Source organism: Rosa rugosa, chromosome 1 (assembly GCF_958449725.1).
Source record: "Rosa rugosa chromosome 1, drRosRugo1.1, whole genome shotgun sequence".
In the NCBI taxonomy this organism is placed as follows: domain Eukaryota; kingdom Viridiplantae; phylum Streptophyta; class Magnoliopsida; order Rosales; family Rosaceae; genus Rosa; species Rosa rugosa.
The window spans coordinates 19,081,727-19,101,088 of record NC_084820.1 but is presented as its reverse complement, the minus strand read 5'-3'; the positions used below and the strand labels follow the sequence as shown (position 1 = coordinate 19,101,088).

The 19,362-nt window shown below is 37.8% G+C and overlaps 2 protein-coding genes and 1 non-coding gene across 20 annotated transcripts; 1 reads left to right on the top strand and 2 right to left on the bottom strand.

Annotated features, from left to right (window-relative positions):
• On the bottom strand, nucleotides 1-1,217 carry LOC133720226 (uncharacterized). The gene is made up of 4 exons (XM_062146462.1): nucleotides 1,197-1,217; nucleotides 331-686; nucleotides 151-227; nucleotides 1-38 (listed from the first exon to the last, which is right to left on the bottom strand). Exons 1-4 carry the CDS (start codon nucleotides 1,215-1,217, stop codon nucleotides 22-24), a joined length of 471 nt encoding a protein of 156 aa, XP_062002446.1. The 3' UTR covers nucleotides 1-21.
• A 7,399-nt stretch (nucleotides 1,218-8,616) lies between these two features.
• LOC133727638 (small nucleolar RNA R71) lies at nucleotides 8,617-8,718 on the top strand. Its single transcript, XR_009855315.1, has one exon. It is a non-coding gene; the product is annotated as a small nucleolar RNA R71 (small nucleolar RNA).
• Nucleotides 8,719-11,302: 2,584 nt separating this feature from the next.
• On the bottom strand, nucleotides 11,303-14,422 carry LOC133727497 (protein translocase subunit SECA1, chloroplastic-like). Of its 18 annotated transcripts, none has more exons than XM_062155088.1 (9): nucleotides 13,872-14,422; nucleotides 13,635-13,680; nucleotides 13,319-13,441; nucleotides 13,045-13,130; nucleotides 12,800-12,872; nucleotides 12,431-12,489; nucleotides 12,161-12,306; nucleotides 12,027-12,085; nucleotides 11,303-11,612 (listed from the first exon to the last, which is right to left on the bottom strand). In XM_062155088.1, exons 5-9 carry the CDS (start codon nucleotides 12,829-12,831, stop codon nucleotides 11,522-11,524), a joined length of 387 nt encoding a protein of 128 aa, XP_062011072.1. In that variant the 5' UTR covers nucleotides 12,832-12,872; nucleotides 13,045-13,130; nucleotides 13,319-13,441; nucleotides 13,635-13,680; nucleotides 13,872-14,422; the 3' UTR covers nucleotides 11,303-11,521. The 18 variants fall into 18 exon arrangements, 3 of the variants coding, with proteins under 3 accessions (XP_062011072.1, XP_062011070.1, XP_062011069.1); XR_009855216.1 differs by lacking the exon at nucleotides 11,303-11,612 and adding an exon at nucleotides 13,222-13,277 and having other exon boundaries at nucleotides 11,625-12,085; nucleotides 12,161-12,322; nucleotides 13,045-13,144; nucleotides 13,399-13,441; XR_009855217.1 differs by lacking the exon at nucleotides 11,303-11,612 and adding an exon at nucleotides 13,222-13,277 and having other exon boundaries at nucleotides 11,625-12,085; nucleotides 12,161-12,322; nucleotides 13,399-13,441.
• Between the last annotated feature and the right edge of the window lie 4,940 nt (nucleotides 14,423-19,362).

Here is a 19,362-nt window from a genome sequence, read left to right as displayed (position 1 = left end):
TTCTGCCGCTCTGGGTTTTGCTCAATCACCTCTAAAGCCTATAAAGAAAGCAAATTTAGTTAATTCCCGACAATTTGAACTGAAGCTTTGAATGGAAAAGAGGAAAGCTGCAAACTGCAATGAGCGGGAGAATTTGGAAAAAGGGCAAACCTTTAAATTGCATTGGGAGAAATTGGGAAATCTGGTCACGAATGAAACTGTCAAACTGAATTGCACTCACTGCAGGGCTGGGTTCAAACGAAGAGGAAAAAGTCGTCAGATTTTACGGGCAAAGAGTGATGTACAAACACAAATCGAAGATGAGTAGAGCAACAAAAATGCAAAGCTTACATTGAGCCATGGCCAACACAGATCGAAGATGGTTCATCAACCAAATCCCAGACGGGGCCGGCTGCATCAACCAAATCGAAGACGGCAAGACGCGATGTTTCTGCCTTCTGGGTTCGCGATGTTTGAGGGAGGGAGGGAGGTCGTCGGTTTTTCCGTCTGGGCTGGAAGGGCTTCTCCGTTTTTGTTTCTCGGCTGGAGAGTGGAGACTGAGAGAGTGAGAGTTTGAGGGAAGAGTCGATCCAGTCGGAGAGATAGGAAAAATAGGGTTTTGATCCAATGGATAGGAGATCTCGGGTTATCGGGTCTCTGATAAGTGAGTGATTACTGTCATTTGTATGTGAAGAAACTTTTACTTCCTAATAAGTTCATTGTTTAGTAGCAATTTTGAGCATTTTATAAGGTTAGAACTGTTGCTCCCCTGCTTTTTGTTTCATCTGTTTTGCATGACCGTTTTAGGGACCCAATGTTGGTATCGGAATTGCAAATGAATCAACCAAATGGGACTAAGTATTTGCTTAATGTGTAGATTGGCTTCGTTCGGTTTCTTTATATTAGGACCTGTGAGAATTCATTTTTGTAGTATAATTCCGATGAGAGATTACTGTTCTTTCCTAGGGATATCGATCATTGCAGTGAAAGTTATCGCATAGACAGAATATGCTAGGGAAAGATTCAAATGTTCTCTCTAAATTTCATTAGTAGCTCTTTTCCTTGCATAACATACACAACTTAAGCCCCACTTGTTCTCTTCTGTAGGAATTGGTTGTGTCACACATACTTTCTTCTATAGTATTTCGTATGGATATCAGTAGTAAGTTACGGTTCTAACACTGATTAATTGTAAATTTATCTCCTGCTTATATAACCTGCAGTTTTGGACATTTCATTGGCCCTTCACGAAAAGTTATCCCTCAGAAAGTAATTGAAGAATACAGAGTGTTAATAGAAAGCCGTGGTCTGCAATCTAGGATGCAAACTCTGACTATCTTGTATGTACTGTTACTCTTTTCTTTTTGGGATAGCTTTTAGGATTACTTGCTCACATCTGTTCTTTTGGGGATAGCCTGCTCTTTATGTTTCTTTTTTCTTTGAGTCTCTTTTAATCGGCCCATTATGTATTCTCTGCTGTTTGGCTAAATGGAGGAACTTCAGGTTAGATCAGGGGGAATGTTCAACATGAATTTATTTGTTTGTTTCTCTTGTTATATGCAGTAGTGTCAAAATGGAGGTTTAAGATTTTACAGAGGGTTTGATTTCATGCATTTATTTTGATATCTTTCTTCTTATGTGGTATATGAAGAGACACTGCTGAAGCTGGCCAGCCTATTCACGACCAACTTTGAGGCTTTCATAGACATCAAGATGGCGAAGACGATAACCTGATTGAAGACATCCTTGCAGCTGGTCCCATCTTCCAGCCCTTCAAAACTTGAAGAAAACACCAATTTTAAAATATTATTTTTCTTACGTGATTTTTTCTTTGTATTATCATTTTCATGGATTGTAATACAATGACTTTGCTGCAAAGAATTGTTATTTAACAATAATATAAAGATCCCTGATAAATCTAGTTTGGCAAGTGCTGATCTACAGTTTCTCTCTTGGCGCGCCGCGCTAGCTGAAAATGAGAACTTTGTCGAACCATGAGATTACAGTAAGAATCAGGGAATAAGTTTCCAAGGAGAACCCATAATTTCATAGTCTATGAAAGAATGCCAAGACCTCATAAGGCAGAAACAACCACCCTTTCCGCTAGCAACAACTAACAAGGGGTGACAAATGGATGGGAAAGGTGGCAGCTGGGAGCTCAATACCTGCATCATATATATAGTCTTATTGATCGATAATACTGTAAAGTGTAAACGACAGCCATCAGGACAGCATAAACGATAACTTCATTGCTTATGGGATGATCAAGATGAGGCAATTTCCTTGTATGGAAGAGGTTAGCTTATAGTTTGGCGTTTCAGATATACAGATCTGAATTAAGAATGACATACTTGATACTTCCAAGCAAGTAACATTCAGAAAGGAAAGAAGGATAGAATAACAATGGAGATGTATGAAATCATGATCAACTTAGCCCTTTAGGCGTAAGTGCAAGTGAACTGCATAGAATAACAAGAGTAGAAGTACCACGCGGGTGAGGCCTGTTTTGAAAAATAAAATAATTTTGTGGGAAGAAAAATAAATATGTTTCTCAATAACCACCTGGACGATACTGTCCAAAAAAAAAAAAACTAATTGATTAGCAAAATCAGAACAACCCTTACACTTTAAAGAGAGAGAAGCCAAAATCCAACTCCATCTCCCTGATAAAGCCCTTAATATACTTGGATTGATGCGAGAGTTGCTTGAAAACAACAAAGAACCATCTTTAGAGTTCGACCCGTACGTAGTGATCTTGATCGCATAGAAGATTGATGGTACGTAGTAATACGAACAAAACATTGATAATCTGGTTGGAGTTTTACTTGAAAACGAGTCCATGAATGGATTAGTAGCTTATTGGTGGTACAACTACACTTTAGCTAGTAATATGAACACAAAACATTGGCAACTCGGTTAGAATTTTACTTGAAAATGGGTCGATAAATGGATTACTCGCTTTTTGAGCTTGAGTCATTAGCTTTGGCTCACCATTTTCAGTTTTCAATTTTATAATATACTTAATACGTTGGTAGTTGAAGGGTATAAATGACATTTCCGATACATTAGCCCTTTAGGCGCAAGTGTAAGTGAACTGCATAGAATAACAAGAGTAGAAGTACCACGCGGCTAAGGCTTGTTTTGAAAAATAAAATAATTTTGTGGGAAGAAAAATAAAGGTCAAATTACTGTTTACTCCCTATACTTATAGTTATAGGGAGTTGACGTTTCAGTCCCTCACCTTCCAATTTCACCTAAAAAGTCTCTAAACTCTCCAATTTCATCAAATCGGTCCTCGCCGTCCAAATTGTCTGTGAAGTGGCTGACGTGGCAACGTTAAGACGACACGCTGCAAATGTGAGGTGACACGTAGATTGTAAATTGTCGAAAATAACCCTGCCTCTATTTTACGATCGTGTCGAACTGATATACCCAAATCCCGTTCGTAATCTCCCAAAAAAACCATAAATTTGAATTTCTGAAAACGGGAACACCATTGCCTCCGTAATCCGAGAAAACCCAGAACCCGACTCCGTTGAAAACCAAAAATCCTAAAAGAGAGTCGACTTATCCACCATTGTTGCTGGGTAAGAAACCGGAACCCGAGTCGACGAGGAGACAGACGTATATTGGGCGGCAACATGGTCGTGAACGACGCCTACTTGTGGGTACCTAGAGCTACAGACGGGAATAAAGAGAAGGATGAAATCCCTAATTATGGTATGTTTCAACTATTTAATCTTCGATACCAATTGATTGATGATGTGCTCATATTTTTCTAATTTGTTATGCCTCTTAATCTTGATATTTATGTCTAGTTCTCCTTGTTTATGGTTCATTTACTTATGTTAATATTTTTATAGGTATGAAGAGCAAGGATGAGAAAAAGAAGCAAAAAGAGAGGAAAAGGATTGAAGGGTGCTTTGCAATCCTAAAAACTGAAGCAGCCTCTGCAGAACAGCTAACTTTGAGGATTAAACTGTACTGATCCAGAGACAACCAGAAAACGAGCCTTATATGCACGAAAAGCCCCGAATGTCTAGTTTCTGGAGAATTTTACAGTTCGTGATTTCGATATCCCTAGAGGGAGATATGGAAGTTTAAGTACAGACAGTCCAGTCGATACGCGAATCTGTGATGTGTTTCTAAGAGCTCGAGTTTTCAAGGCCTGAATGACTTAGAAAAATTCTGGGAAAATTGATATAGCATTATGGACCGTCTGAGAGCCCAACATATGTTTCCTTGGAATTTTAGAAGTGCCACATAACCTTCTTTTGTGCTAAGTTATTAAGGAGTTCCAGAGGCCTAAAGCAAGAAGGAAAAGTTGCATCTTATAAAAGGAGAATGTGTCAAGATGGAGAAGTACCATTCAATATCAGATTTTCATCAAAGAAAGCTGCTGCCATCACGTGTTCACCTTCCATCTCCATTTAATAAGTTCTTTATGTTTTTAAGATTTTCTATTATGTTTTCTTTGAACATGAATAGCTAAACCTCTTTTCTAGGGCTAGGATGAGGCCCTAGCATGATTGTTTACATGTTTTGATATTCAATTGATGGATTAATAGTTTCTTTTTGATAAATTCTTAATCTCTGCTTGAATTGTTGCTTATGTTAAAGTTCTATTGATTCGCGACCTTTAAGACTTTGCATCTAGTTATCAGAAGATGAATTTGAGGCGTACCTGCAATATAATTCAAATTAGCTTCATGCGATTAAGAATTGTGAATACATTATTGTCGTACCTGAAGTAATGGTTTGCATGATTCTCTTGTTTTCTAAAACGTAATGAGTCCTATATGTTAAATTTATGCCGTACCTGGATAGACTGCATGCTAGGATATATGACCTCTGCCATACCTGGAGAGAATCATACACTTAAGGAAAACTATGGTCTAAGTGTCGTACCTGAACTTAGATACGAGAATTGTTATCTAAAAGAAACGAAAGAATCCATTGGTTGGTTCAAAACGTAAATAAGATTGCTTGTGGTTGATTCCGACACCCTAGGCTCATCATCATCATATTCTTACCTTTAATCATTATAGACTCTTCTCAATTTCAATTTATTTAGATTTACTTTTTAAGTTTCTGTTTTCGAATAATTTTCCCATTATCATAAACTCTTTCAAAACCGTGAAAATCATAAGTCCTAGTTTGAGTCATTGTGTTTGTCTTAGTTGAATTGTGTTTCTTGTTTTGTGTGTTCTTTTAGTTTAGTTAACTTAGGTTTTCATATTGTGAAGTGAACTAATATCCTCGTGGGAACGACAACCCCTTCTCTTCCATTACTATACTACATCCACCCTGTATACTTGCAGGAATTCCATCAAGTTTTTGGCGCCGGCTGCCGGGGATAATTTAGTTTGATTTAAAATATTGAATTCCTACTTTAATTCTAGTTGTGTTAGTTTGATTAGTTTTTCACAATTCTATTTAGTTTTTGAAGTCGAAAAAAAAAAAAAAAAGTTGTGTTAAAATAAGTCAATCCAGTTTTTATTTCTTTTACGTTCTGGAACTGTTTTGCAAAGCTGATTACGAACTGATATTTTGGTATTTGTCAGGAAGTGTCATATATCACTGGAAAGATACGGAAGTCTAGTTTCCAACGTAAAAAGCGGATTGGGATTCTGAGTTTTGAGCCGGGAGAAATCATCAATAGAGTGGACAGTGTGCAAACCTGGAAGTTTACCTTGACAAAACAGGATTTCTTTTTCCTTTTGTGTTTAGACATAAGCTGTTCTTTTCCTTTTCCAATTTGAGTTAGGCTTACTTTTCCTAGTCATTGTGTCTAAAAGTCAATATTTAACCTCGTGTTCTGGTGCGCGCTCTAGGTACACAAATCTAATTCTTGAAGGCTTATGCACGGAAGACGATCACAACACTTAGATCTTCTTCCTATTGATCACGAACTTGAGAGGACACTTAGACATCTACGAAGGCAACAACTAAGCAGTAGATTACCACCTGATAGGATGGCTGATTTGGTTCTAAACAATGGACAAGATCCTCCGAATAATAATAATCCACCACCCCCACCACCACCAAGGCGCATGAGAGATTATACTGCTCCTACAGACTACACCGCGCCTACTTGTCTCGTCTTAGCACCCATAACTCAGCAGTTCGAGATTCGGCCAGCAACTATTCAACTCTTGCCAACATACTATGGGAAGGAGAATGAGAATCCATACAAGCATGTCAAGGAGTTCTTCTTTATGCTCAACATTTAATTATACGGAAGTATGAGCTCATTCTCTTCATTTTTTACCACTGTAATTCCGGACTTTTTAGGCACCACCTGCACTGGACTCACCCATTCGCTATCTGAAATAGGATAAATAACTCCAACATCAAGCAATTTCAAGACCTCTGCACGAACCACTTCTTTCATGTGCGGGTTAAGGCGTCTTTGAGAGTCTCTAGTAGGTTTAGCTGCATCTTCTAAGAGTATTCTATGCATGCATATAGAAGGACTTAACCCCTTGATGTCTGTAATTGTCCATCCCAAAGCTGTTTTATGCTCCCTCAAAACTCTAAGTAATTTCTCCTCCTCTGAGCTACTTAAGTCTGAAGCAATAATCACCGGAAGAGTCTCTGAATCACCAAGATATGCATACTTCAAAGTCTCTGGAAGAGGTTTCAATTCGAGTGTAGGAGGCTTGACAATAGAAGGGACGAGTTTGGTTTCAGAGTGTTGCAAAGGTTCAAATTTTGGAGACCATCTAGGTGCATATGTACCAGCAGCATTTAATGTTTCTTGAGCTTCCAACACTTTACTATTCTCAAACTTCATTCCTTGTTGAGCAATACACACTTCAAGAGGATCTGTAGAGCTTGTTTCAATGAAAGATTGCTTCACAAGGTGTTGCACCATATCCACACTAAAACAATCATAAGGATCTGCAGGTTTCTTCAAGGCTTTAAAAATTCTCCAAGAAATTGTAATATCATGCACTGTCATAGTCAACAACCCTTCTTTAACGTCAATTTTTGTACCTGCAGTAGCCATGAAGGGACGCCCCATAATGAGGGGAAGAGATTTGCCTATGATCTCTGTATCTTCCATGTCTAAAACAATAAAATCTGCTGGCAGAATAAAATCTTCAACTTTGACTAGCACGTCCTCTACTATGCCTCTTGGATACTTTACAGAACGATCTGCAAATTGTAGGGAGATATTTATGTTCTGCAAGGGTCCAATACCAAGAGTTTTGTAAATCGAATAGGGCATTAGATTCACACTGGCCCCAAGATCAAGCAAGACTTTCTCAAAATTCTTCTCTCCAACGGTACATGGGATTGTAAAGCTGCCAGGATCCTTAAGCTTTGGTGGCAATTTTCTTTGAAGCACAGCACTTACTTCTTCTGATAACATCACTTTTTCATCTTTTTCAAACCTCCTTTTATTAGTACAGAGCTCTTTTAAAAATTTTGCATAAGAAGGAATTTGTTTGATGGCGTCTAGCAGCGGAATGTTAATCTGCACCTTCTTGAACTGCTCCAGAATTTCTCCCATATATTTATCTCTTTTCTCTTGTCTTGCACGCTGTGGGAAAGGTAAAGGAGGGTTGAAAACGTTCTCCTTGGGGGTTGGCCCCTCTAAGGTCTTTTTAGCCTTTGTAGATGCAAAAACATTAGTTTTTGGTACTTTTTCTGCTAGGCAGTCCCCACTCACGAGTTTGGCATCTTCTTTGGTCTCTTCAATGTTATCTAAAGGTGACAAAGTACTTCTGGAATCAGACCTTAAGACCTGGTCATCTTGGTTCAGGGCCTCCTTTGTTGAATTTTCAACTTCTCTAGGCATTACTACCTTGTTATCAATTACTTTTCCACTTCTCAATATGGTAATAGCCTTGGCATGCTCTTGACCTCTTGGATTAACCTCAGTTTGACTTGAAAATTGGCCTTGTCCTCTCTCCATTCTATTTAAAACAGTAGCTATCTGTCCCACCTGAACTTCAAGCTTTTGTTGACTCTTTTCCAAGTTTGATTGGCTTTGTTTCAACGTTGCAACTTCATAATCATACTTTTCTGTTCTCTTCAATATTTGAGCCAACATATCTTTAATGGAAGGGTCTTCTTGTTGCACATGGGGTGGTTGATAAGCTTGCTGATATTGTCTTTGTTGAGGTTGAGAGATTCCAGCTCCTTGATTATTGCTCCATGAGAAGTTTGGGTGTTGTTTCCAACCCAGATTGTAAGTATTGGAATAGGGATCATTCCGAGGCCTCCCATTAAATGCATTAACTTGCTGCACCTCATCTATCATAGGGTTTGCTGGGCACATCTCAGTCTCATGGGCATTACTAGAACACAGGGCACAGACCTGTCTTGTTACCTTACTCACCAATGGTGTCAATAACTTAGTTAATGCTGCTACTTGTTCCTCCAAACCTGACCTTGTTTGAACTTCATACATGCCTCCTCGTTTTGTTGATGAAGAATTCAATGCCCTAGGATCTCTTACACTGTAATCCCAATGCTGAGAGTTCTCACAAATAGTCTCAAAAGCCTGAATAGATTCCTAGCTCTGGAGTTTTATTCATCAAACTTCCACCTACTGTGGCATCAACCATTCCCCTGGTCTGAGGATTTAGTCCTCTATAAAAGTATTCAACCTTCTGGTAATCTTGAAAACCATGGTGAGGGCATTGACGAAATAATTCCTTGTAACGCTCCCAACTTTCATGAAAAGGTTCACCCTCCGGTTGAGTGAAAGTAATAATAGCTGTCAGTAGAGCACTTGTCTTTCTTGTAGGGAAGAATTTTGCAATGAACTTTGATGAAAGATCTGCCCATGAATTTATTGATGCTTCAGGAAGAGAGTCAAACCAATCCTTCGCCTTATCCTTTAGAGAGAATGGAAACAATCGAAGTCTAATTTACTCTATGTTAACTTCCGTATAATTAAATGTTGAGCATAAATTGAAGAACTCCTTGACATGCTTGTATGGATTCTCATTCTCCTTCCCATAGTATGTTGGCAAGAGTTGAATAGTTGCTGGCCGAATCTCGAACTGCTGAGTTATGGGTGCTAAGACGAGACAAGTAGGCGCGGTGTAGTCTGTAGGAGCAGTATAATCTCTCATGCGCCTTGGTGGTGGTGGGGGTGGTGGATTATTATTATTCGGAGGATCTTGTCCATTGTTTAGAACCAAATCAGCCATCCTATCAGGTGGTAATCTACTGCTTAGTTGTTGCCTTCATAGATGTCTAAGTGTCCTCTCAAGTTCGTGATCAATAGGAAGAAGATCTAAGTGTTGTGATCGTCTTCCGTGCATAAGCCTTCAAGAATTAGATTTGTGTACCTAGAGCGCGCACCAGAACACGAGGTTAAATATTGACTTTTAGACACAATGACTAGGAAAAGTAAGCCTAACTCAAATTGGAAAAGGAAAAGAACAGCTTATGTCTAAACACAAAAGGAAAAAGAAATCCTGTTTTGTCAAGGTAAACTTCCAGGTTTGCACACTGTCCACTCTATTGATGATTTCTCCCGGCTCAAAACTCAGAATCCCAATCCGCTTTTTACGTTGGAAACTAGACTTCCGTATCTTTCCAGTGATATATGACACTTCCTGACAAATACGAAAATATCAGTTCGTAATCAGCTTTGCAAAACAGTTCCAGAACGTAAAAGAAATAAAAACTGGATTGACTTATTTTAACACAACTTTTTTTTTTTTTTTCGACTTCAAAAACTAAATAGAATTGTGAAAAACTAATCAAACTAACACAACTAGAATTAAAGTAGGAATTCAATATTTTAAATCAAACTAAATTATCCCCGGCAGCCAGCGCCAAAAACTTGATGGAATTCCTGCAAGTATACAGGGTGGATGTAGTATAGTAATGGAAGAGAAGGGGTTGTCGTTCCCACGAGGATATTAGTTCACTTCACAAAATGAAAACCTAAGTTAACTAAACTAAAAGAACACACAAAACAAGAAACACAATTCAACTAAGACAAACACAATGGCTCAAACTAGGACTTATGATTTTCACGGTTTTGAAAGAGTTTATGATAATGAGAAAATTATTCGAAAACAGAAACTTAAAAAGTAAATCTAAATAAATTGAAATTGAGAAGAGTCTATAATGATTAAAGGTAAGAATATGATGATGATGAGCCTAGGGTGTCGGAATCAACCACAAGCAATCTTATTTACGTTTTGAACCAACCAATGGATTCTTTCGTTTCTTTTAGATAACAATTCCCGTATCTAAGTTCAGGTACGACACTTAGACCATAGTTTTCCTTAAGTGTATGATTCTCTCCAGGTACGGCAGAGGTCGTATATCCTAGCATGCAGTCTATCCAGGTACGGCATAAATTTAACATATAGGACTCATTACGTTTTAGAAAATAAGAGAATCATGCAAACCATTACTTCAGGTACGACAATAATGTATTCACAATTCTTAATCGCATGAAGCTAATTTGAATTATCACTACTAGAAAAATGGCATCAGAAATCGGCCAAAAACCGATGAGAAAAAGAATCCCGACCGATGTCTTAGTGGGTGATGAGAAAGGTCCGGAAAATCCAGACATCGGTTTTTAGCCGATGTCTAGTATCAGTATACACATCGGTTACTCATTATAAATCGATGTAAATACGTTTAAATGATAACAATCTTATATGTTTAAATGTTGTTAAACCCTCATCTTATTGCCTTTAATGCTTAAAGAAATATAGATCCTACAGCATAACTATGCATTTTAACATCGTTATTCATTTAAAACCGATGACTGACACTGTTTCACACATCGGTTCCCATGAACGTTTCTTGTTGTTCATGATTTTGACGTGTAATTTACCTCATATCCTACGATTTTAGATTCAGTATACACAATTTAATATTGTATGAACCGATATGTTTACTTACATTAACATCAGATTCTAGGAGAAAAACGATGTCAATCATCTTATAATACATCGAGTCTGGTAAAATAACGATGTCTAATACCTTGTAATATATCGAATCATTAAACAAAACGATGTCTGTAGTTTTTCGTAACATCAGTTTTCTGGTCTTCATCGATGGCAATACTTATACTGGACATCGATCTCTATCTAAAACACGATGTGCACTAGTTTGTGGCACATCGATTCCAACATAGTAATTTGATCTCCTATGGTTAATGGGACATCAATTTTCATTTTGAAACTGATGTATTTCTCTTGGTGGACATCAGTTTTTATGGTTATAACTGATTTAAACTTTATATATACATCATATTCTTTAGAGGATGATGTCCACAAAATATGTAGCTGCTGCTGGAAATACAATCCACATTTGACAAGAGAAATTTGATTATTGAGGAATTCTTTTAATTTCTATCCAAAATCATTATCCTTGAAAATTTACAAAATAGGCAGAATAAAACTCCAACCTATTACAAAGCAAGACTAGAAAATACTATAGTAGTTTTGTTCACAACTGCTGTAATCACTACAGCTACTACAAAAGGGTTAAACAAAATCTACCCTTACTCAATCATATTGCTAGTTAGAATATATAATGAGGTCTGTAACTACTCAACCACTTTAATGCGCACCTCTTCATGAGACACTGACAAATCCCCAAGGCAAATTTTGACACACTCTAATAAGAAGAGGAAGCACCTGCACAAAGAATCAAAGGAGATGTTTGTTACTCTCCTTGATAAAGTATATTTTAACAATGCATGACTAGGTTCAATCAATTAACACAGCAACATGCATGTAATAGAAAGAGAAACATCAATAAATGTGATAAAAGGGCAGTTACATTAACAACACATGGTACATTCAAACATTAACATTCTCTGAAAGTTCTTGATTTCAGTTCCAAATTAATAATATCACATATGGTTCATTCCAGATGTAAGGTTGCTACTACGTTATATCGAACCAATAGCCCTATGCTATTTCCATTCTATAAAATGTCTCACAAAACTCGGACAATCCTGTTACTACCAGTGAGAACCACTAAAAACACCCAATACTCAGCATGACCCGAACTTGACAGTCCCTAAAGGCTGGAAAAGAATAATATACCTGGACTGAGTTGAATAATTGAGATTTGGGGTATATATCACTTCATCCAAAGCAGGTCCCTAACAAAGATATATATTTAATTAATTTCATTCAGAAAATAACTTGTAAATTTCAGACAAGTTTCAAAGTTTCACCTTTTCGCAAGAGTAAGAAAGACGCTCCTCTGCTTCTAGCTCCGTCAATAATCTCTGACCCCAAGTTTCAACAGCTAAATTCACAGCTTCCTCAGCTAACTTGGTCTTTTCATTGGACAGTTTGCATGGAAATAGCTTTTCATTAACTTGAAAAAAAACATTCTGAGTTTCAAGATGATAAAATCATTGAAAATTGCAAGTCTGCCATATCTAAACTTCCCTAGCTAAAATAAAAATCATCTACGTATCAAGATCAAAGACCAAGCACACCTTCTAGGACTTTTTCGGCAGAAGTTTTTTCACTGAGTCCTTCAGTTAGTTTTACAACTCTGCAAGAATATTATAACAAAATGAAATGTGGTTAGAACCTTAGTAAAGAAAACCTGCAGGATGCTCAAAAATATAAATTCTTAACTGCCGGAATCTAAGGTATGTAACTCATATATATAAACGGCTTCTTCTCTCTAGAGTACGCTAGCCTTAATACTCTAAAGTAGAATAGAAGTCATAATATTGAATTAATAGTATTCAATACATAACATTAACTCCTTCAACTCTCGTGTGTAAAACAGAACAGGACATCTCATGTGTAAGTAAATATTTACAGAGAAACCAACTATTATGAAGCTCAGGTGTTACCTTGGCATAAGCATCTCACGCAACCTCACCATAAATTCTGCATTCCCACCAAGGATTATGTCTGTTCCTCGACCTGCCATATTGGTTACAATATTAACTGCCCCTAGACGACCGCTTTGTGCCACAATTTCGAGATAAAAGTACAAGTAAAGAATTAAATTCACACAATTTTCATTAAATTATTTAATTCCATTTCAAACTCCCCCAGTAATCAACTTAAACCAAAAGGATAAATGAGACCACACCTTATGGGGAATGCCAACTTCTTGCAAATGCTCAGACAATGAATCACTCTGCTCAACACTAGTTGTGCCAACAAGTACAGGGCGACCTGTTTTGTGCATTCTAGAAATCATGTTCCGTGGTTTCAGTAATCACATACATAATTTGTGAGGGCCAATAGTAAATTCATCTATTATTACCAGAGTCTTGATAAGTTCAAACTGAAAACCAGTATTCACCACCATATGAATATTGCCTGAGAAGATGATAAAAATAGATACATATGAGTCAACTGACCTCAGATTCAACCTTCCTTTTGTCTACATAGAAGAAAGCTGAGTTCAGAGTAACTATCGCAAAGGCATGAACAACTGGACCTTAATCAACATCAGTCCCACAAATATTATACAAGCAGCAAACCTGCAGAGTCATGGCAAAATCAAAACCATATCTCTGTATCCTATGATGAAGTGATTAAAGTTATACAAAACAGAAACAAAGTAAACACACAGAAACAAAGTAAATATATTAATGTATTTACACAGAGGACACACAGGACACACACACACAGGACATAATGTATATATTAAGATAGCAACTTTCAAAAACTTACCTTGCACCATTATATTTTGGGTGCCCAAAGAAACCCCAGCAACTACCTGAGAGAAATTCACACTATCAAACACAGCAAGAATTCAAGATACCGAATCGAATTCAAGATACCCATTCCACCAGGTCAATACAATGAAAAACTTCAGTGCTATGCGCCATAAGAACTGTAAAAATTAATCACAAAATTACTTCCGTTTCTCAATTTTAAAGCAAACCAGCAAAGCTTTAAATAAAATACCAGTAAATTTGAAGGTCAAGTCGGAAATGCAAGCCACCACGGGTTCTGATATCTCCATGCCCCTTCTCTTCGCTGCTTGGAGAACTATAATTGAAAACTGAGAAAAAAACCAGAAACGAAATCAAAAGCCGTCGAATTAATGAGTGTGAAGATTTTAGTACCTTCGGCATCAGCAATAGAGATGGTGGAAAGCTGAATCGATCTCTGAGAACCTCGCTCACTGGGTCGTCTTCTTCTCTCTCCATTTTCCTCTCTTTCTTCTGATTTTCTTCTTCTCGGACCTCGACCCGGTTTCACCGTCGGATCCGGATTCCCGTCGCTTCCTGCGTCGGGCGCGTTTCCTCTCCCGCCACTCCGCCTTCTGTTGGACGAGAAGCACCAACTTGCGGCCAGAGAGAGCTTGCCCGCAGAGGCGATGGCGCCGGTGAGGGGACGGAGGTGGTTAATGAGGGAGAGACAGTAGCCATGGAAATAGAGCATGAGGGGAAGGAGGCAAGAGTGAGAGAGAATGAGCTCAGGTCAGAGAGCGTCGAAGGAGGTGCTGGTGTCAATCGTAGTCAAAGTGAGAGTTAGGGTTTCGAGTGAAAAAATAACAAGTGTGGGGGGAATGAAATTTTTAGTCCCCGCGTTTCTCAAAAGTTTCAAACTTAGTCCCTCCGCGTTTTTTCAAAATTTTTGAACGAGACTTTACACATCGGTTAATTTAACGACCGATGTTTATGATCACAATAGAAATCGATATTTCATAAACCGATGTTAGGATGTATTTTTTACATCGCGTGCAATTCCGACCGATTTAATAGTGGTGATGTCTGATGGCATAATTCTAGTAGTGTATATTGCAGGTACGCCTCAAATTCATCTTCTGATAACTAGATGCAAAGTCCTAAAGGTCGCGAATCAATAGAACTTTAACATAAGCAACAATTCAAGCAGAGATTAAGAATTTATCAAAAAGAAACTATTAATCCATCAATTGAATATCAAAACATGTAAACAATCATGCTAGGGCCTCATCCTAGCCCTAGAAAAGAGGTTTAGCTATTCATGTTCAAAGAAAACATAATAGAAAATCTTAAAAACATAAAGAACTTATTAAATGGAGATGGAAGGTGAACACGTGATGGCAGCAGCTTTCTTTGATGAAAATCTGATATTGAATGGTACTTCTCCATCTTGACACATTCTCCTTTTATAAGATGCAACTTTTCCTTCTTGCTTTAGGCCTTTGGAACTCCTTAATAACTTAGCACAAAAGAAGGTTATGTGGCACTTCTAAAATTCCAAGGAAACATATGTTAGGCTCTCAGACGGTCCATAATGCTATATCAATTTTCCCAGAATTTTGCTAAGTCATTCAGGCCTTGAAAACTCGAGCTCTTAGAAACACATCACAGATTCGCGTATCGACTGGACTGTCTGTACTTAAACTGCCATATCTCCCTCTAGGGATATCGAAATCACGAACCGTAAAATTCTCCAGAAACTAGACATTCGGGGCTTTTCGTGCATATAAGGCTCTTTTTCTGGTTGTCTCTGGATCAGTACAGTTTAATCCTCAAAGTTAGCTGTTCTGCAGAGGCTGCTTCAGTTTTTAGGATTGCAAAGCACCCTTCAATCCTTTTCCTCTCTTTTTGCTTCTTTTTCTCATCCTTGCTCTTCATACCTATAAAAATACTAACATAAGTAAATGAACCATAAACAAGGAGAACTAGACATAAATATCAAGATTAAGAGGCATAACAAATTAGGAAAATATGAGCACATCAAATACCCCCAAACATAGTCTGTGCTAGTCCTCGAGCAAAACAAGAATAGAAACTAATGACTAACTAGAACAAACACACAAGAATAAAGAAAAGTTCCTAATCCTTCCAATCACCTCAGAGAATCAATCTCAAACTTATAGCTTCCGAATAACAACATTCATCAAAACAGGTCCATAAGAATTTTCAATCGAGTGCTAATAAATTCCGATAACAACCATGCTTGTGTAGACAACCATAAATCAATACAAATTTCCACAATCCAAATAGACACATGAAAATCAGCTTCAACCTTCAAATCTCACCAAGGATTTCACTCAGAATAAAGCGCTCAGATTTTCTGGGTAATTCTACTCACTCATGTTTATGTGAGACAAAGGATATATAAAAGCAAAATAGCTCACATAAATGTTAAGATGGAAAGGCTTTTTCTGGAAAATAAAAATAAAGAATGATCTCATGCAAGAATATATATCACTTGAATTATAGAATTGCCCCATAGGCTCACATCTTTGACTCATCTCCACAAATTGCCTCACACTTTTCCTAGGATCATAAAGGTCTTTGTTCCGGTTGTAATGGGGCTAAGGGTTTTGGCTAAAAGAAACGAAAGATAAAGGAATTCAAAGGTTCTAAGAAATCAATAGAGCAAAAATAAGTCGAGACTTAAGATCCCCGAATTCTCATAGTTGTTACACTTTTACTTCTCAAAAGAACGACACAAGGAAGGCCAAATTTCATTGTGTTGGACCTTGGCTTCAATCTAACCTCCTTATACTCCAAAAGTCTTCATGAAAACTTCAAGACATAGCTCTAACGTTTGTGATTCTCAATACTTTAGTCTTCTGAATTTTCTGTAATTTTTTTTTTCCCACACCATTGAACAATGAAGACAATCAGCACCATAAACTCCAAGTTTCAAATCTTACTTCTTGGTACCACGTCAACTTCCTCTATTTTAACACAATTGAAGATGATGAATTTTAGGGTTTTGAAAAACAAAATTGGGGGTTTATAAATTCTAGGGTTTCTGGGTTGTGGAAGGATGTATTTGATTATGGTTTCGGGTTTAGGGATGGTAATAGCTTCTAGGTGGTTTCTATTGGTGTGGTGATGGTTTCGAGTCCTAGGGTTTGATTAAAAATTGGGGCTATGCTATGCTTTATGGCTTTCTGGATTTCGAGATGGAAGCTTTGTGGTATTGCGTTGTAATTAAGACTGTAAGAGTGTGTGAGTGTTAATTAAATCACATTTGCAGTTAGTGGTGGTTGAATTTGCTGGGTTGGCTTTTAATACTTTCCAGGTTGTGAATGGAGGTGGGACTTTGGCTTTTAATATGAGCTGTTTATGTCTATATCTTTGTTGTGGTCCTAGTATGTAGTAAAGAAAGAATCCCCTTTGTCTTTGTCTCCCATGTGTGAAGAATGTGTTCTGTAAAGGGTTTCTGTTTGGGTTGTAGCTGTTGATTGAGACTGTTTTGATTGACTAACTGCATGGACTAAGCTATTTTTCATTGACCAACTGCGTTGCCTTACTATTTTTCATTGACTATATGCATTGACCAAGTGTTTTTCATTGACAATATGCATTGACTAACTGTTTTACATCGTTGAATTTGCAGCTCATCCCGACTACTTTACGCTGAAAGTGTATCATGGAGGGTGCTTTAGGCAGGGCACATATGTTGTTGGGAAGGTTGATTTTTATGACAATGTAGACAATGACAAGATGTCCCTTGTGGAGGTAGACAACATGGTTAAGCAGCTCAATCCAGCTTATAAAGAGCAACGGATCGATTATTGGTATAGATGCGGTGATGAAGATGATGAGTTGATGAAGCTGGAAACAGATCAAGATGTGATGATCATTATGTGTATTGCAGTTCCTCATTTTAGGTTATTGATTCTGTATTTAGACCATATGGAGCTTAAAAGGGTGTTTGGGGAAGAGGATGAAGACATGTTCGTGTTTGACGATTTCTTTTTGAGTCAAAAGGCAGCTCTGGGGTCGTGATCGAAGAACTACCAGATGAACCAAGGAAGACTTCAAGTGTGGTGATTAAAGAGATACCAGATGAACCAATACGGGGCAGTAGCAAAGGGGTTGTGATAAAGGAGGTGGATCTCGAACATGTACCTACACAAGCAAGCACTGCTTGTAGTCTTCTTCCAAAGGATAAGGGAAAACATAAACTATTGGAGTATACTCCAATTAGTAACCATCAGTCGAGTGGAAGAGACATGTCAAGTGGTAGAGGGCCAAGTAGTGGTGTAGGTCAGTCCTATGTTGGAGGACAATCAAGTGGTTTAGGTATAAGTAGTGGTATAGGTCAGTCATATGTTGGAGGACAATCAAGTGGTTTAGGTCTAAGTAGTGGTGTAGATAATGACAGTTATGGTCTACAAGATGTGGATATCGATTACTTAGATGCAATGCAATCTTTTGGTGGTTTGGGAGATAATGAAGAGGAAGGAGGCAGTGAAGATGAGTTTTCTAATGAAGATGGTAGTAAGGATGGTGATTATGACCCTTGTGTTGATGAGGAGGAGTATGCTGAGTATGGGGATGATGATGATAATGATGCATGGATGGAGGATGTTATGCATGAAGAGACTGCACAAGGAACAGTGAATAAGGGTTTAGGACAGAGTACTCAAAGGCAAAGGGTGCAAGAAGAAGTGAGAGAGTTTGTTGATAATGAGGACATGTTTGGGTATGAGGATTCAGATGATGATAGGATGGGTTTTACCAACAATTCTGATGGGGAACTTGAGGATGGTGGTCTTGAGTTCAATCCCAAAGTGGACATGAAGAATCCAGTTTTTAAGTTGAAACAGAAGTTTGCCACAATCCAGGTCTTGAGGGATGCATTGAGGGAGCATGCTATTAAAGGTGGCTAGGAGTATGTATTTATCAAGAATGATAAGACAAGGCTTAGAGTTGTGTGCAAGGAGGATAATTGTCCCTTCTTTCTGTTTGCTTCTAAAATGTAGCATGAGAGCACTCTCATGATCAAGTCCTATGAGCCTACACATAAGTGCACAGGGAAGTTCAACAACAACATGGTTAAGCTAAGATTTCTGACAGCAAGGTTTAAGGATCATATTGCTGTTAATGAGGATGTGAAGCCAGGTATGTGGTTTAGTTTCTAATTTTAACATTTGTGTTTAATACTTTAAGTTGTGCATTGATCAGTTGTGTTTCTTAGTGTAACTTATGTGTACTGTTTGATATTGCAGAATCTCTTGCTAAGACCATGTCAGCAAGTATTAGAGCACGGGTTTCGAAGTCCATGGCATATAGAGCTAAAAGGGTTGCTCTATTGGAAGTTGAAGGTAGCATAAAGGAGCAATATGCACGGCTGGGTGATTATGGGAGGGAGCTTCAGAGGGTTGACTCAGCCATAACCCTAGTTAGTAAAAAACGGGACGCGTATAATTCGGCAAAGAAACGTACGTGTATTATTCAGTTTACCTAGTCTAACGATACGGTCAAATATTTGGTAAAAAAAACGCGATACGGCAAATTTATAAGTTTGAATTATACGTGTATAATTCGGCAAGTAATAGAAAAAACGGGTTCAAAAATACGGATATATAAAACACTATTTTTGTAAGAAAATAACTAATAATGTACTCTAAACTCTTGCTTTATTTTATATCATTTATGATATGTGATAAAACATGAAAAAAAGGATATGGCACCCAAGTAAAATATAATCAGGC